The sequence below is a fragment of the Perissodus microlepis genome, chromosome 10 (assembly GCF_051167445.1).
Source record: "Perissodus microlepis isolate ML-2025 ecotype Zambia chromosome 10, ASM5116744v1, whole genome shotgun sequence".
Taxonomy (NCBI): Eukaryota; Metazoa; Chordata; class Actinopteri; order Cichliformes; family Cichlidae; genus Perissodus; species Perissodus microlepis.
The window spans coordinates 300,762-318,667 of record NC_140470.1 but is presented as its reverse complement, the minus strand read 5'-3'; the positions used below and the strand labels follow the sequence as shown (position 1 = coordinate 318,667).

At 40.6% G+C, this 17,906-nt stretch overlaps 1 protein-coding gene across 1 annotated transcript in view; it reads left to right on the top strand.

Annotated features, from left to right (window-relative positions):
- LOC146378535 (CXADR-like membrane protein) overlaps nucleotides 1–17,906 on the top strand; it is an 88,938-nt gene that overhangs the window by 42,370 nt on the left and 28,662 nt on the right. The window contains exons 2-3 of the mRNA XM_084941327.1: nucleotides 15,444–15,601; nucleotides 16,507–16,705. Coding sequence (XP_084797453.1) covers nucleotides 15,444–15,601; nucleotides 16,507–16,705 — 357 coding nt within the window. The remainder of the gene's footprint in view (nucleotides 1–15,443; nucleotides 15,602–16,506; nucleotides 16,706–17,906) is intronic.

The following is a 17,906-nucleotide window of genomic DNA, read 5'->3' as shown; positions in this document are numbered from 1 at the left end:
TTTGATGGCTTTTTTGGAGCAAATGTGACATTCAGCAGTATAACTGACACACAACACAAAACAATAACTACACAACACACTAACTACAGCCTCCAAACACGCTAAACGTCACTAATGTCTCACATATGAAAACTCGCTTTCTCTCTTTCTTTCGCTCGCCCGCTTTCCATCGCGGGTGTTGCTCCTAAAACTTCCCCTTCTCCCTAAACAACCAAATGTCACATGTTGCCATATAATTTTTTTGATTGTTGACATGGTAAACTCTAACACCAATAGGGAAGGGGTGTTTTTTCCTTTTTCTTTTTTCACTTGCAAGTGGAGAGTGTTTGCTAGCGCTGTCTGTAGAAAACGCCGTTTTTACCGTTCTTCCCGCTGTAAACACCATTGTTTTGTTCAGAAAAAAACATTGTGTATATTTTTTATCATAACTCTGGTTTTACGTGGCCCATCGACACAGTTCACAAAACTGGTGTATAGTTTGAAGTCCGCACTTTCGACCCAAGTTGAAATGGAGACTCTGAGTCGCTGCAAATTGTAGCTGTGTCATCTTACATTGGTCATGTGATTTTGACGCGCCGGCACGTCTGTCGACCCCAGAGGGTTAAAACTTAGTAGCCACCATTGTTGAAAACTGGAATTGGCTGGGCCGCGCTATGCATTCTGGGATATGGTGGGCCACAAAGGATACACCCGACCCATCCTTCAAATTCGGGGAAAAGGAGGACGCATTTGTCGGCTGCATTCGGGGGAGTCTACGAATTTGACTCTTTGAAGTGAACGACGTGAGCCGGCTCCTTATTGGGAGCCGTGTTTTTTTTCCTTTCTCTCACCCTCTCTCTCTCTCGCACTTTTTTTCCGCTTCACTCCGCATGCGAGCCTTGTGCTTTGCGCTGAGCAGAGGGGGGAGGGGCGGTAGTTACACTCTCAGTAGCACAGGAACAGAGCGGGAGGGAGAGAGAGAGAAAGAGAGCCAGGGACAACAAAGTCACATTAGAAAGGTATAGTAATCATCCACAACTATTTTCAGTTGTGGATGATAAAGGATTCAGAAACTTTATTCATGCAGACCCATATGACAGAGAATGTGCATGTTCTTTTTGTTTTCATATTTTAATTTATATTTAATTGTGTTGTGGTTTGCAGTGTTTTGTGTTGTTTCACTTTAAATTGGTTTAAAAGGAAAAAGATGAAAATTTAAATAGTTAAAAGTTGAAATGTGAATAGTTGGTTTTTGTATTATATGATTTATTTATTACATTTTATGTGGAGTGAATAAATAAAAGTATATTTACGGTGGCCCCAACAGACAAAGCAGCACGTACAAACTCTCTCTAAAAAGAGTCGGAAATCCCATCACTAAAGTTTAGCTAATCCACCGCCTCCTTTAATAATAACGATACTTGTAAGAAATTTAGCCAGTTTGCAGCTCTGGGTAATAATAATAATAATAATAATAAATTTTATTTATGAGCGCCTTTCAAGTCACCCAAGGACACTTTACAATAGGATAAAACACTTAGTAAAACAATGGCAGAATAAGAACAATAAAATAAAAGCACAAGATAAAATGAACAAACAGTGGATTCACAGTGAATATGCAGATTTGAACAGATGAGTTTTGAGTTGGGATTTAAACTGGGGGAGAGAACCAATATTTCTTATTTCAGGGGGCAGAGAGTTCCACAGCCTGGGAGCAGAGCAGCTGAAAGCTCTGCTTCCCATGGTGGTGAGGCGGAAGGAAGGTACAGTAAGCTGGATAGAAGAAGAAGAACGAAGTGAACGGGCAGAACAAGTGGTGGTTAACAGGTCAGAAAGGTAAGAAGGAGCGAGGTTATGAATGGCCTTGAAAGTGAGCAGAAGAAGTTTGAAAATTATCCGGAATTTCACAGGGAGCCAGTGAAGTTCCTGAAGAACAGGGGTGATGTGCTGGTAGGAGGGGGTTCTGGTGATAATGCGAGCAGCAGAGTTCTGAACCAGTTGAAGCTTATGGAGGGATTTTTGGGGGAGACCATGCAGAAGAGAATTGCAGTAGTCAATACGGGACGTAACAAGACTATGTACAAGAATGGACGTAGACTGGGTGGAAAGAGAAGGAAGCAATCTGTTAATGTTACGTAGATGGAAGTAGGCAGAACGGGTGAGATTATTGATGTGAAATTTATAGGAAAGTGAACTGTCTAGGATGACACCAAGGCTCTTAACCTGAGGAGAAGGGAAAACTGTGGAGTTATCGATGGTGAGTGGGAAATGGTTTGCCTTCAAAAGGTTGGATTTGGTGCCAATAAGGAGGATCTCAGTTTTATCCTCATTGAGCTTTAGAAAATTAGAGGTAAACCAGGATTTTAACTCGGATAGACATTCTGTAAGGGAAGAAGGTGGGAGGGAGGAATCAGGTTTGCACGAGAGATATAACTGGGTGTCATCAGCAAAACAGTGAAACTGAAGATCAAATTTGCGGAAGATGGTACCTAGAGGGAGGATGTATATTATAAAGAGAAGAGGGCCTAAAACTGAGCCTTGGGGTACACCAGAGGTGACGGGGAATAGACGAGAGCGGAATGATCTTAGTTGAATAAACTGGGAGCGGTCGAGGAGATATGATTGAAACCAGGCGAGGGGTGTGTCAGAGATGCAGAGAGAGGAAAGTCTGCTTAGAAGTACAGAGTGAGAAATGGTGTCAAAGGCTGAACTCAGATCTAAAAGGACGAGAATGGTGAGAAGACCAGAGTCAGCTCCGATTAGAAGATCGTTAGTGACTTTAAGTAGAGCAGTTTCGGTACTGTGACATGAGCGAAAACCAGATTGAAATCTCTCGTAGATGTTATTATTAACCAGGTGTAAATGAAGTTGAGCTGCAACCACTTTTTTGAGTATCTTAGAAATGAAGGGTAGATTGGAAATCGGACGGAGGTTGTTAAAGTTGTTAGGATCTAAAGAAGGTTTTTTCAGTATAGGAGTGACTAGAGCAGTCTTCAATAAGGAGGGAACGATACCGGTGGTGAGAGAAGAGTGAATGATAGCAGAGATGAGTGGGAGTAAAGAAGAGAGGCAGGATTTCACAAGCTCCATGGGCATGGGGTCAAGATGACATGTGGCAGGCTTTGATTTACATATTAACTCGGAAATATCAGATAAATCAGGAAGATGAAAAGTGGAAAACGGCTCAAAAAGGAGAAAAGGTTCTGGAGAGGGCGTAGACACAACATTTGATCTGAGTTGCTGGTGGATGTTATTGATTTTCGTAGTCCAGAACAGCATCAAGGAGTTGCATGTTTCAGAGGAATAGAAGTGCGGTGGTAAAGCGTTGGGGGGTTGAATTAGTTTGTTGAAAACTGAAAACAGAGTCCTTGCATTACCCTCATAAGAACTGATAATACCAGAGTAGAAGCTTTGTTTGGCCTTGTTAATGGAGTCTTTATACTGAAGTACGTGGTATCAGGATGAATGAATTAGAGAACCAGCTCCACACCATTGGCCCTGGTCTCCACCAGGCTGCTGTAGTCAGAGTGAGTGAAGATAGCTTAGCCACTATTAGCTGTATTAGCCAGCAAATGATGTTGAAAATCAGACCAGCTGGGTGACTATGAGCAGGAAGCATAGCCCTAAATAGAAGACCCTTGTACACCACCAGCCTCTGCACACTTTAAATGGATTTTCCCCACACAGCAACACACCAAGAAAAAACATGGCAACTCTATCGTGAGAAGCATAATGCTAGAGACATGACCGAGCATTGTTTATTGCCTTCCATGGGCCAGAGCAGGCGGCACTAAAGAAGCCCTGAAACTGTTGACGAAGAATCAACATAGATTATTTTGATAGATAGTTATGTTAAAATTATATTTCCCATCGGCAGTGATGCCAGAAGTCAAAGGTCATTAGAACATGTTTATCATACTGTATTCATCTTAAATCGCTGTCTGTTTTTTTCTTGCCCTGTCTGGCACTTATGACAGCTATATAGAATCTCTATAGGCTCTTCTTGTTCCTGTGAATCTGTTAACTGTTCATTTATTTCAGATATTACATTATATGTGGTATGGTATGACGACGTCCAAGGCAGGACAGGCAAGAGAAAAAAAAAGAGGAAATGGTGGGAGGTGGGACCTTCTGGGGGAAACCTGGTCCGTCCCACTTTGGATGAAGCAGCTCTCATTTTTACAAATCTGGCCAAAGTTATTAAACCCAGGACCCCACCCCCACAGAGACCTCTCTGTTCCCAGACCACCAAACCCAGACCAAAAATCAGCAAATAAGACATTAATTATGAAAAAGTCACAGACAGAATCATTAATACACATACTTAACAAACACTGTCGACTGAACCAAAGAGTAAAAAAGTTAAACGTGTATGATTAAACATTAGGTCTCTCTCTCTAAAGTCCCTGTTAGTAAATGATTAAGTAGCTGATCAACATATTGATTTAGTCTGCCTTACAGAAACCTGCTTACAGCAATATGATTATATTAGTTTAAATGAATTAGCACCCTCAACTCATACTAACTGTCAGAATCTGAGGTGAGACTCGCGTCCATCCAAATATCAATAACATTGAGACAATAGGACAGGGGTCAGCAACCTTTAAGACCCAAAGAGCCATTTGGACCCGGTTTCCATGCAAAAGAAAACACTGGGAGATGCAAATACTTTCTGACATCTAAAATGAAGATGTCATGAATCGCTGTGCGGCAGGCAGGAGTTGGACCCAAAATGCAGGCACTCAGGCACGAGGTTTAAACACAAAGAACTCAGCTTTATTCGCTGGCAGGAGAAAGTCATACAAAGCAAACTAAACTGGAAACTCACAAACTAAACTCACAGAGAGACACAGGGAGATCCACACAGCATGAGGGACGACACGACACGACACTGACAAAAAGACACACTGGGCTTAAATACACTGAGGGAGTCATCAAGGAATTAGAGACAGAAGGGGGACACAGCTGGGAGGAATAAGACCTAACGAGACAGGGAGAGCAAAGCCGGAACACTGACATCAGACAGGAACAAGAACCTCCAAAGTAAAACAGGAAACAAAACACACTTTACTAAGACACGGACTAGACAGAGAGAGACAGACTTGACACTGACCAAGCCTACTAAATAATAATCATAATCAAAACAGTATCACTGATAAATCAAATCATAATCTAGAAAAACACCAAAGCATGAAAAACAGAAAGCTGGGTCAACATGACCCAGAACCGTGACAGAAGATAACACTGTATATATTGTTTTTTACCTTTATGCTTTGTGTGAACAACTAAGGTGTGTTGCTTATGAAAGCCATGAAGTGCTACAGAGAAAATTACATTTTATTTATGTAATTAACACATTTTGAACTCTTAAAGAAATATAACCAAAGCAAAGACACCCAGCTGAACTAAAATGATCCAGCAAACAAAAACTGTTGTGAGCCGCCCCCCTTATATCGCCTTTGGACTTTTGGAGCCTTGACCTGACTTTTAAAAAAATAATTAGAAAAAAAGCACTATGCTGCTAAAAAATGAAAAATAGATATTTGCAAAATTCTGCCTAAATATGTATTTTACCAGGTTAATGTGTGTGGTGGGGCATCGTCTGCAGTGCCGCTGCAGGGGAGGCGGACGCACCTGAGCGGCACCCCCAATCACGCCTCGCCGCCTTAACGTCTGTGCCATCTATGCTGTTGTGTTGGTGTGTGTCGGGCTGTGAGCATAGTTCATACATAGTTCGCAGTGGAGCTGCTGACATCATGTGGATCCGAAGATCAATAATTGGCCTACCTGAGGTTGAAAGTCTCGATAAATGCACGGCGTTTCGGGGGGTATACCGGCTTCCGCTAGTGTGACGCTTATTTTGAGCGATGAAAAAATATATATATATAATTTTATTTTTATTTTTCAATATCACAATAATCTTCCAATTTAGAACTACAAGTTAAAAAGTTAAAAAATAACTAACATAAATAAAATACACTTCAGCTAAATACTTCTAATTTATTTTCCCAAACCACGCGGAGCCGCAGTATAAGGACTAAAGAGCCGCATGCAGCCGACCCCTGCAATAGGACAATAGGAAAGATACTTTCTCTCCTCTAGGTTCAGTACATTGTTGCCGCTCATCCAAAATGAGACGTCTTTGCAAACACCATTCTTCTCAAGCAGGCTCACGTTGCTCCACCCCCTCTTCCATAATCTGCTGTGATTGGTTGTCCTGCACTCATGTGACTGAGCCTTACTGAGCAGTAACACACTGTAGTGAGTCAGAAAGCAGAGCATCGTGTTGAAGTACTCTAAATGAAACACGGCAAACATGATGCATGTTTCTCTACTGTGGCCATACCACCAACTTATATGAAGACTTAAAGGAGCTTGAAAAAAGAACTTTGTCCTTGAACAAGCAGCAAAAGAAATGAAGGGAGGAGGAAGGAAATCCCTGAAACAGACAAAAGAAACAAGGGAAAAAAACTCAAATATAATTGAGTCTCTCAAGAAAACTGAATTACCATTAACTGATTAACAAATAACTTCAAACTCTGCAGCAGTCAAGATCCATGCCCAGTCATTGCTACCAGCAGGTACTGACCACAAGACCATATTGTAAACACACCAATGACTTTTACTCATCACTGCACATTTACTGGCAGGCTGCAAGGGGAAGCTGCAAGCTCCCAAGAGAGACACTGATGTCAAGCGATTCAGCTGTTTTGCATAATTTTAAAAGGAAGACATCTTTGGATGTGCAGGCATACTATTTCACCATACTGACAGGACTAAAACTGTTCAATTCAATTGAACTCAATTCAATTTTATTTATATAGCGCCAAATCACAACAACAGTCGCCTCAAGGCTGTGATGGCAACATCACTACTATGCATTGATACTGTCATAAATATGACCTTTAATTCAACCGGCTGCATTTCCATCTTATCAGACTGAGATGTGGCTAGAACAGTTATGAGTAGCTCCTTCAGTAACAGTTTTCAACTTTTTTAATCCAGCCCTCAAAGGGTTAGTGATTTTGTCTTCCACTGACATTATTACGTCTTTTATTATCAACAAATTACACAGTGTTCTTCATTAAAGACTCCTTTTCTTCTGCCTGTCAGCTCTGGCATTGTTACACTAAATATAAAAATAATAAAATTATCTAACAAGAGGAACCTGCAGAGAGCTTATAGAGCTCTTGTTGGTAAAGCAAATGTGTTTGGCACAACACAGCGTTCAGACCATGATCCTTCTTTTTAACATTGCTGCACATGACATGTTTGAATTCAAAAAGAGAGTTTAATATTTTGGAACAGTTAAGCGAGGCATTGTCTCAATTGTTGACGTTCAGTCTTCAGCTGAGCAACTTTCCAGCTGGCACCACGCATCCTCTCCACGTCCCAACATCACTGAAGAAGGGGAGAGCATGAAATAAAGTGCAGCTGCCCTACCAACCTCCCCTGCACTGCTGCACCACCCCTCCCCTGCAGCGGAGCCATAGACCACACACACCCCTCCGCCACAAGCTCAAATTAAAAAAGTGTGGCTAACTTTACTATTGTATCATTTACCATTTAAAACCTCCAGCACCGCATACACAAATTGTCTTCTATCTTTTTGTCTCTCATGCGAAAAAGCCTTTTTCATGATAGGTTTTACCCACTGTACTGGGACATGCAAACTGGATCACATATCTCCCATACTTGCATCATTACATTGGCTACCAGTCAGCTTTCGAATTGATTTAAAAATTTTAACACTTGTTTTTAAGACGTTACATGGCCAAGCCCCTTTATATGTTGCTGATCTCCTAACCTGGTATTCTTCCCCAAGATCCTTGAGGTCTACCGACCACATGCTTTTGGTTGTCCCAAGGTCGAGGTTAAAACACAGAGGAGACCGGGCATTTGCCGTGACTGCTCCTAAATTATGGAACTCATTACCCTTGCATATCAGGACCTCTCCAACACTGGAGACTTTCAACACCCATCTAAAGACCCACTGTTTAAATCAGGATGAGTCTGTTTCTATTGTTCTTTCCATGATTCTATTTTCTCTTAATCTATATTCTATTTTATTTGGTATGTCTTCTGCTTTGACTGTGTTATTGTACAGTACTTTGGTCAACAACTGTTGTTTTTAAAAGTGCTATATAAATGAATAAACTTGAAACTTGAACTTGACTGTAGGAATTCAGGAGGCGAGACGTGAAAAGACAGACAAGTGTGTGCAAGTAAAGTAAGTGAGAGGAAAGAAGAGAGTCTTAAGAGCTTGAAAAAAGAAGGCTCCCGGACTTCTATGAGTTTGTGACGATGTTTCACTACTCGTTCAAGAGACTTCCGTTTGGGCTGAGAACAATTTCTTACTCGACTAACCATGAAAAAAAAAAATTAGACTAACCAACTAGTCTGAAAGCAAGAAACACTCAGGTGTTAAGTTAAATTTGATGGAAAATTTGAAAGCATTTATCACATTTTTAAATAATGAACCATGCCTTAAATGTGTGGCACGTTGCATTGTGCATTATCAATAATACATGTTATCCTCCAGACACATGGTGCTGGGTCTTCAGCCCCTTTTCTACTCCACGGATTGGCATGACTCGACTTGGATCGACTTGTTTTCCGTTACCACCTAATGTGCATGATCTTTGTCATAGGAATGCTGCCGAGGATTAACGTTGTGACGTCATTAGTATGCGACACGAACGCTACAACAAAAGTAGACGTCAAGATGATAATACTTGCTGCTCGCTCTGTGGCTTTTCCTCAGACTTGGGGACCATGGCGTTGTTTTTTCCCCCTCATTGCTGGGTTTCTAAAATGCAGGTTTTGATTTTCATGAATGAGATGCTCTCATGGCTCGTCGAGGGACGCCACTGACCAGCCAATCAGTAGTCTGCAGATCTCTAGAAATGTTTTTATTTTTGTATTCATGATTCTTTCAAGTTCAAGTTTGGTATGTTTTAGTATTGAGTTTGCCTCACTTTTGCTCCCTCTCCCTCCATCCCTCTGTCTCCCTCTTTCTCTCGCTCTGAGTCTTAGTCGTGTCCCTGTTTCGTCTTCCTTACCTGTTCTTTTGTTCCTCTCCTTGTCTCCTCAGCGTGTCACATGTTTTTTGTCCTAGTGTCAGTTCATGTGTTCATACTACTTCCTGTTTTATTTTGTTAGTCCTTGTCTCATGTGCATTGTGTCCAAATTTTGCTCCCCCTGTCTCGTTATGCCTGATTTGTCACTGCTGCATTGCTGTGTGTCTCCACTTTTCCTATTCGCACTCAAGTGTATACATTGTGTCAGTTCCCCTTTGTCCTTGCTTGATCATCAGTTTGTCACTCTATGTTTGAGCCTCTCTCTGTGTTTGTTTTGCCGAGTTTAGTTTTCCTAGTAGTGAGTGTCCAGTCTCCTTTTGCTTTTTGTTTTGTATTTCAGTGTGCCGTGTTCAATTTCTTCAAAAGAAGTACTGGTTGTTTAACAAGATTTAATTTGCTTCGGCAGTTGGAATTACAAGTTTACAGCGCCGGACCTCTCTGTGAGAGCAGCCATCTGTCTTCACAGAAAGGATGACCCTGAATCGGGCCGTACAATTTTATGCAATATATATTCTAAAATATATATAGTACTAAGAATCAAGTGTATTTTATATATATATATGTCATTTTATGGGATGCTCCTCCCTGTGCCCAAACTCCGCTGCAGGTCCCTAAGTCACATGATTACTGCGGCATCACTGAGAGTTAAAACCTGTCTAAATCCTTTCATCTGTAATAAAGTGATCAGCGTTGCTGCTCTACCAGGTGTAACAATTAAGTTTCACATCCAGGCATCCATGAAAACAGAATTTATGAAATTTATCGGTGTTAAAAGTTAGCAGGAATTTAGCTTGCTAGCTTCCATCTAAATATAATATAGCATGCTCTGACTGAGGGATTTCCAAAACAAATTAAGACGTACAGCTCTGCTATCCATTCTGACATAAATGGAGACAGAAAACTAAACAGCAGTGACGTTTGTAGGCTTACTTAAGTTTGGCTAGCTGGTATATAATGACGTGCTACGTGATCGCAAGCTACACAGCTATGTTAGCATAAACACAGTGAAGCTGGAGGATGAACGCTAACTTTTTTCCCCTCGATAAAAGTTAACGTGAGGATTCTCGATGGTTAGGGACAAATGCAATCGCATGGCAGGATGCTTTAAACGGACCAAACTTCAGTCAGGAGAACAACTGAGATAATCCATCCACAATATGAGGTTAGTCATTCATATACTGCTGCATGGGCTGGGCTGTAGTTACATTGGAAGGGTATTAAAACTGAGCTTTAAAATTATTTGCGGTAATAAAAACCGAGAGAGGCCGACAGTGATCACTGACTGTTTTTAGGGGCTTGTTCGGATTAAATAGAACAAAATACAAAGCATTAAAACATGTTAAATCCACAACAGCCTTATTAAACGCAGAATAGTTTGGGCCCGGAAGCAGGGTTCATACATCATCACTTAAAGACCGGATTGGCTGGTGGTTGCAATGACCACGTCGGGCAGAGCCACTCACCCTTAAATTGCTTGCACTATTAAATTGTCGTTATTGGAGATAAGCACTTCTTTTCGCTTCAACCCGACAAGAATGGCTGTCTGGTGAGACATCTCAGTCATGCTACTCTGAAAACCGTGGTTACGCAAGTAACCTAAAGTTCTCTTTCCTAGCATTCCTTTCAATGTTTCACTATGGGAAATGGAGACTCCCGTATTGTCAGACAAGTTTATCTCAAGCAGTCACAGAAATAGCCAGTGCTCACCTATCCAAGTGGCACGTACTACTTGGGCTATGCTTGAAGCGGAGATGTCCAGCCTGTAAAAAACGTATGAGACGAAGACTAGTTCGCTACTGCACAGATGTTCTGAACTGGCACCCATCTCAAAAAGACCCAGGACGATGCCAGACCATGGGTCCGCTCCCTGATTCTAAGAGCTTGGAATGTGTGTTGCTCTCAGAGGGAGGAAACGTCAGTCTGCGTGCCAGTGTGTGCAAGTGGCGTGAACGCAGCCCCACCTGACGATTGATGTAAGCCACCGTGGTGGTATTGTCCATCCTCACAAGAATGTGATGTCCATGTAGAAACAGTAGGAATTAGCTTGACCTGCAGACAACTGCAGGATGCAGCATTTTGTAGTTTGCTGTGAACAGTGCACAACCCACCTGTAAAATATAGTCTTTTAAACTTGACATTTTGGTTTCTGGTATCGTTGTTTGCATCATTTATTGTTTGCCCAAAATGCTTTAAAATTAAGACAAAGAAACAAAGAAAACTGTGTTCAATCACAAGCACAGGTATGGGGGCAAAAACTTAATTATTCAAAGACAAATTTCATTTTTGGAGTTTTGGGGGAGTTCTCGGATGGTATTGGTTCAGACTTGTGTGGGGCTGTTTGGAGCAATAGGATTATTGGTTTTGTTCTGGTTTTTATGGGTAAAAGTGGCAGATGCTGGCAAATGTCAGCATATGTTGGTAAATAACTTGTGAACAAAGCAGCTGCTGATAGACAGTGTTGGTCAAGTTACTTGAAAAAAGTAAAGTGTAACTAATTACTGGTTACTTCCCGAAAAAAGTAATCCCATTACTTTACTGATTACTTATTTTCAAGGTAATTAGTTACTTAGTTACTTTTTAAAACATGATGTATCCCCTAAATAGGTAATAAAGCAATAGATCTTTCAGCCCAATTCTACTTTTTCTGCATAATCTATCATATAAAATGTAATCAAATGAAAAAGTCTATTTTTAAAACTTGTTTTATTAGATTTAATCTTTTAATGTTATGCATCAAGCAAAAATTAAATTATATGCAAGATTCTCTGACTGGAAGAAATTTGTTTAACATTTAAACCTATTTTCTGCGCATTCCAGCATTTAAAATAAAAAAGTTTTTTGTGTTTACACTCACTCTTTCAAATAGATGCATGTGAAACACAACAGAAAATAAATAAAATCAAAGACTCAGCGGTCCTGTTGCTCTATTTTCAACTGTATAGCAGGACTGGGGCAGGCGGAGGTTTGCCCTGGTGCAGGTGTGCCGCAGCGGTCAGTGGAAGGATACAGCAGTTTCTCTGTGAATTAGTGATGGGAACTCTGGCTCTTTTTAGAGAACCAGCTCTTTTGGCTCGGCTCACTAAAAAGAGCCGGCTCTTTCGGCTCCCAACCGGCTCTTCAGGCTGTTTTGTTGCTTTATTTAATTTATTATTAACAACAATATATAATTATGCACAAAAGAAATTACTAATGTAAAAAAAACATGGTTTTATTTATATATGTTTAGATATAAATATATACGGTGACCCCTAGAGACAAAGCACGTACAAACTCCGAAGCACGCACAAACTCCAAAACACGTACAAACTCCGAAGCACGTACAAACTCCAAAACACGTACAAACTCCGAAGCACGTACAAACTCCAAAACAGAGCTACCTAGATCACTGAAATTACACAGTTGAAAGCATATGTGTATTGTTTGTGTATTTATACACAAACACTCATATATATTGAAATAATTTTAAAAAATGTTCATTTACCAAATCCGGTCGTTGGTACTTCCTGGCTTGTGTAGCCACTAGGTAACAAAAACTCAACACTGCCCCTAGCATCCTGGAGCACTTCTGTTGTGTTTTGGAGTTTGTACATGTTTTGGAGGTTTCACGTGTTTTGGAATTTGTACGTGCTTCGGAATTTTTATGTGTTTTCAAATTTGCATGTGTTTTAGAGTTTGTATGTGCTTCAGAGTTTGTACGTGTTTTGGAGTTTGTACACGCTTTGTCTCTAGTGGCCACCGTAAATATACTTTTATTTATTCACTCCACATAAAATGTAATAAACAAATTATAAAATACAAAACCCAACTATTTACATTTCAACTTTTAACTATTTACATTTTCAGCTTTTTCCTTTGAAACAAATTTAAAGTGAAACTACACAAAACACTGCAAACCACAACCAGTGGCGTGTCTAGAAAATTTTTGTTGGGGGGGGGGGCAGGTAGGGACACAGATTTGGAGAAGGGTGGCAGATGTAATTGGCAGATAATGTTAAAAAAAAATTCTACCAACCGTTAACCATAATTCAATAACCCTATAAACCTAATAACCGAATGCGCTTTTAACTCTTATTAGAATGAGATTGTAACCACTACGGTGCAAAGTGTTTAGATACTGCGTTGATAAAGTACAAGAGGTACAATCAGTGCTTTGTCAGTGTTTATTAAGCATTCAAGGACAGCAATGTTTTCATACTATTTTTACTGACATATAATGCAAATATGTTTTGGGCAAAAACATTTTTGAATATTAAAATACGAACATTTTTAAGAATTGGCAAATTAGCCAATGCCAATACAAAACTTTATTTGCCTATTAAAAAAAGAAGATAATCTGTGCACAAGTCTGTAAATGATTCTTTAAATCAGCTGTGTTGAAGTATGGAAACATCTGAAACTGGGAGGACAGGAGCCTTGAGAACCAGAACTGCACATCCCTGCATTGAACATGGCACAGCCATTTCATGGGGTGATTTACACTCTATTCATAACATGGAGCTGGCAGATAGGATAAGTAATGAGAGAAATTAGCTAGACCGCACAGTATAGTGTAAGTGCTGCCTTATGGTAAACTTTAGTAATATTGATGTATAAAGAACAACACTGGCTGATGATGAAGTACAGTCAGCTGGCATGGTGACACTGCCAGTATTAACCTGCAACCCAATCTGCAGCTCCATACAGCAATGTTACGACTTGGATTATATCTTATAACTCATAACTCTTATGCTAGCTCCCCCCAGTAGCCTACTGTCTGAAATATTTGACGGTTGCAATAATTCTTTAAGTGTTATTTTTTCCTTGGTATTCTAATTTCACCAAAGTTTACTAAACTCAGCAAACTTAATATTACTTACCGGGACATTTATTCTCTCCTCATTTTCTTTCGCCGAAAATTTGTTTTCTGCCCTGCCGTCTTTTGCGCTTGGCTCTCCTTCCTTTGCTAATGTGATGCTCATAGTACAGAAGCCGATGCTGCATTCACTTACACTCGGATATCTGAGCTTCACTGTGAAAACACAATCGTACATTTGATATTTGATTGAATTTTATTGTTTTAGCTTCGGGGTGGCACCTGGGGTGGCCAGTCTGGTTGGGGGGGATGGCCTGTGCCCCCCCAGGCCACCCCGCTGGACACGCCACTGACCACAACACAATAAAATATAAATTAAAATATGCAAAACAAAAAGAAGATACACATGTCATATAGGCCTGCATGAATAAACGTTCTGAATCCTTAATCATCCGCAACTGAAAATAGTTGTGGATGATTACTATACCTTTCTAATGTTGTCTCTTGTTGTCCCTGGCTCTCTTTTTCTCTTTCCCTCCCGCTCTGTTCCTGTGCTACTGCGAGTGTAACTACCGCCCCCCGGAGTGAAGCGGAAAAAAAGTGCGAGGGAGAGGGTGAGAGAAAGAAAAAATAACCCACGGCTCCCAATAAGGAGCCGGCTCGCGTCATTCACTTCAAAGAGCCGGCTCTGAGAGCCGTTTCGTTCGCGACTGACACATCACTACTGTGAATTTCACATTCCAGCGGCAGCGTATTTGGTGCTTGCTTGGACATTTAGGGGTTTCTTTGCTGTAAAAAGAAGTTTTCTTCCCACGCAGTGAGCAGCGGACGCTCATGTTTTTGTCACTTTTTAGGGAATCAAACTCAAAGTAAGGTCAGTACTTCCACGCTTTAAACGCTGCACAGTCATACTCTCTCCCGCACTCGTTATATTATCCATTTTTGATCTGCACACAGCTGTTGCCACTAACGTCGCACTCGCTTATGTCATTGTCATGAGACACTCTCGCAAAAAAATCACGGTTTTAGTAACGCAGTAACGCAGCGTGCTTACGGGAAAGTAACAGTAATCTAAATACGTTTTTTGCAATAGTAATCCCTTACTTTACTTGTTACTCGAAAAAATTAATCGGATTACAGTAACACGTTACTTGTAACGCGTTACTGCCCATCTCTGCTGATAGAGGCCATGTTTGTGGAGTTAATGAACCTGCCTGAATAGTTATTCACATCTCACTTAAAATCTCACATTAAAACCAAGGCTTTGACAAGCCAATTATAAGTTTTGAACAAATCATAACTTGACCAGTTTCTGAATGACATGAGTTTTAAAATATCTATCTAATGTAAGTCAAAAACTACACTGCTAAAGCATCTATTTTCTTTGAATAGACACTCCTGTTCATTTTCAGATTTTACAATAAGGACTAAGAACAAAAAGTATGCAAGCTGGCTAAATTGTTACACTTTTAAATGTCTATATCTTCAAATCACATTTCTGTCTAGGATTCATGAATGTTTATTATTTATTATATTTATGTTGATATCTGATGCAGTGAACAATGATCTTGAAGAAGCCTGTATCTCTACAGTTCTGCTGGGTGTGCTAATGACATGTGCCCAGACAGTGATGAAGAGGGTTGTTGGAGACAATGCCACGCTGCCCTGCCACCATCACTTCTGGGTTGGTGATCATCCCACTCTGGACATTGAGTGGCTGCTCCTCAAGCCAACCAACAGGCAGAGAGTGGTATGTGTCTCTCAATGCATGAGGTTCACTGCCCATTTTGGATAGACAACAACAAACCTACTGTTACCTGTTCTCTTCCATAGTCTCATAGTCATTTTTAAACTATCATTTTAGTAAAAAATTATTTTTTACATTAATATTTTAATATTTAAGTTACTTTGAATTTTTTCAGTTGCACAGGTTTTCTAGGCATCATGAAAAGTTTCACACAAAGGTTGTATGAGTTAAGTTGTAGTCATAGTAGTTTTTCTATATAAAACTATTTTAGCGATTTTGTAGTACATAAAAAAAACTACAAAAGAGTGTATACTTTTTGCAAATGGAAAACAGCGTTTATCCATAGCTGTTGCAATTAATGTATTTTGCATTGCCTTGTTAAATGCACAGACAGAAAATAAAGAGCATTTCAAAGATCTGTTCATAGCCAACAGCTCGCTGTTCTATGATGCAAATTCTGCAATCAACCACATTTAAACCTGATATTTTTCCAGAACCTTCCTCATCCTCACCAACATTTAAAAGGATTTCTTCCTCTCCACATGGTCTACCTGTCCACTACATTTCATGAAATTCAGTATGGTAGTTTTTGTGTAACCCTACTCCAGGCAATCAAACAAACAAACAAAGAAATGGCAACATTGGGTCCTTGACATTGGTAGTATGCAAAGGTTCAACAAAGCAGTGTTTTATCAGCATCCTTACATTTTTAAATAATTATTTTTTCAAATAATTAAAAACATATATTAAAATTCTTAAGCACATATAGTTTGACTCTCTCTCTGATATATTTGCTCATTGTTGTAGATAAACTGGACATTGTTGTTCCTCTATATATGCATTATCTTGCATGACATGTTACAAAACCACTACCGTTACTACCCACCTGTTTCACATCCTCCTACCAGGTGATTACCTACTTTTCTGGAAGAGTTTTTGACCCCAATGAAGGACGACGCGGTCGTGTAGCTTTTGCTGGAGAGTACTTAAAAGGCGACGCATCTCTGCTCATCAGTGACTTGTCACTGACAGACTCAGGAGAGTACAGCTGCAAAGTCAAGACTGGGCCACGGTACCACTGGAGTACTATCAGTCTCACAGTGCTAGGTAAGTAAAAGACAGCCCTTATGGTTCACAGAAACTAGAGATATATAGGTAGAAGATACATAAAGTGCCATGAAATCCATAACCTATGAATTAGAGCAGTCATTCTACAATAGTTTCAAGTTTTATTGTCATATACAGATAAACAGCGTAGCCACATTTACCCACAATAAAATTCTTTGGCTCGTGCTCCTCAACAACAACAACAACAACAATAATAATAATAATAATAATAACAAAATACTTAAGCATTAAATAATAAGAGAATTTAAGACAGTTGTTTGGTATTTACATTTTTTGCAAAAATCTTGTGCAGTGAAGATTTAAAGTGGTTAAAGTGACACTGTGTAGAGTCTAGTAGCTATAGTGAGTGTGTAATGATGTGTGCAGAATGTCAGCAGTTCCAAAGCCGGATGGCTTGTGGGTAGAAACTATCCCTGTGTCTGGTAGTGTGGGTCTGGATGCTCCTAAACTGCCTGGATGGACAGCAGGAGTGTGAAAAGTCTGTGGCTGGGACCACAGAGGATCCGCTGCGTCTTCCTCGTGCAGCGCTGTCTATGGAAACCTTGCATGGCTGGCAGTTCAGTCCTGGTGATGCGCTGTCTGATCTCACCACCCTCTGCAGAGCTTTGGTCCTGAGCGTTACAGCTTCCATACCAGGTGGTGATGCAGCCAGTCAGAAGACTCTCAATGGTGCATCGGTATGAGTTTGTTAGTATTCTGGGGTTCATGCCGAATCTTCTCAGGCTCCGCAGGAAGAAGAGCCGCTGTCTTGCTGCTTTTGTGATCACACCAACATGGTGTGACCAGCTCAGATCCTCGCTGATGTTGATGCCCAGGAATCTGAAGCAGATGACTCTCTCCACCTCTGCTCCTTCGATGTGGATGGGGGTGTGGCCTCCTCTCTGCAGTGTCCTGTAATCCATGATGAGCTCCTTGGTTTTGCTGACGTTAAACAGCAGGTTGTTGTCGCGGCACCATGATGTCAGGGCTCTCACTTCTGCCCTGTATGCCATCTCATCTCCATCAGAAATGCAGCCGATGATGGTGGTGTCATCTGCAATATATGATGGTGTTGAAGCTGTGTGTTTCTGTACAGTCGTGGGTGAACAGGGTGTACAGCAGGGGGGCTGACCACTCATCCCTCGGGGGCACCTGTGCTGAGTGAGAGTGTGGATGTCTGTCAGGAAGTCCAGGATCCAGC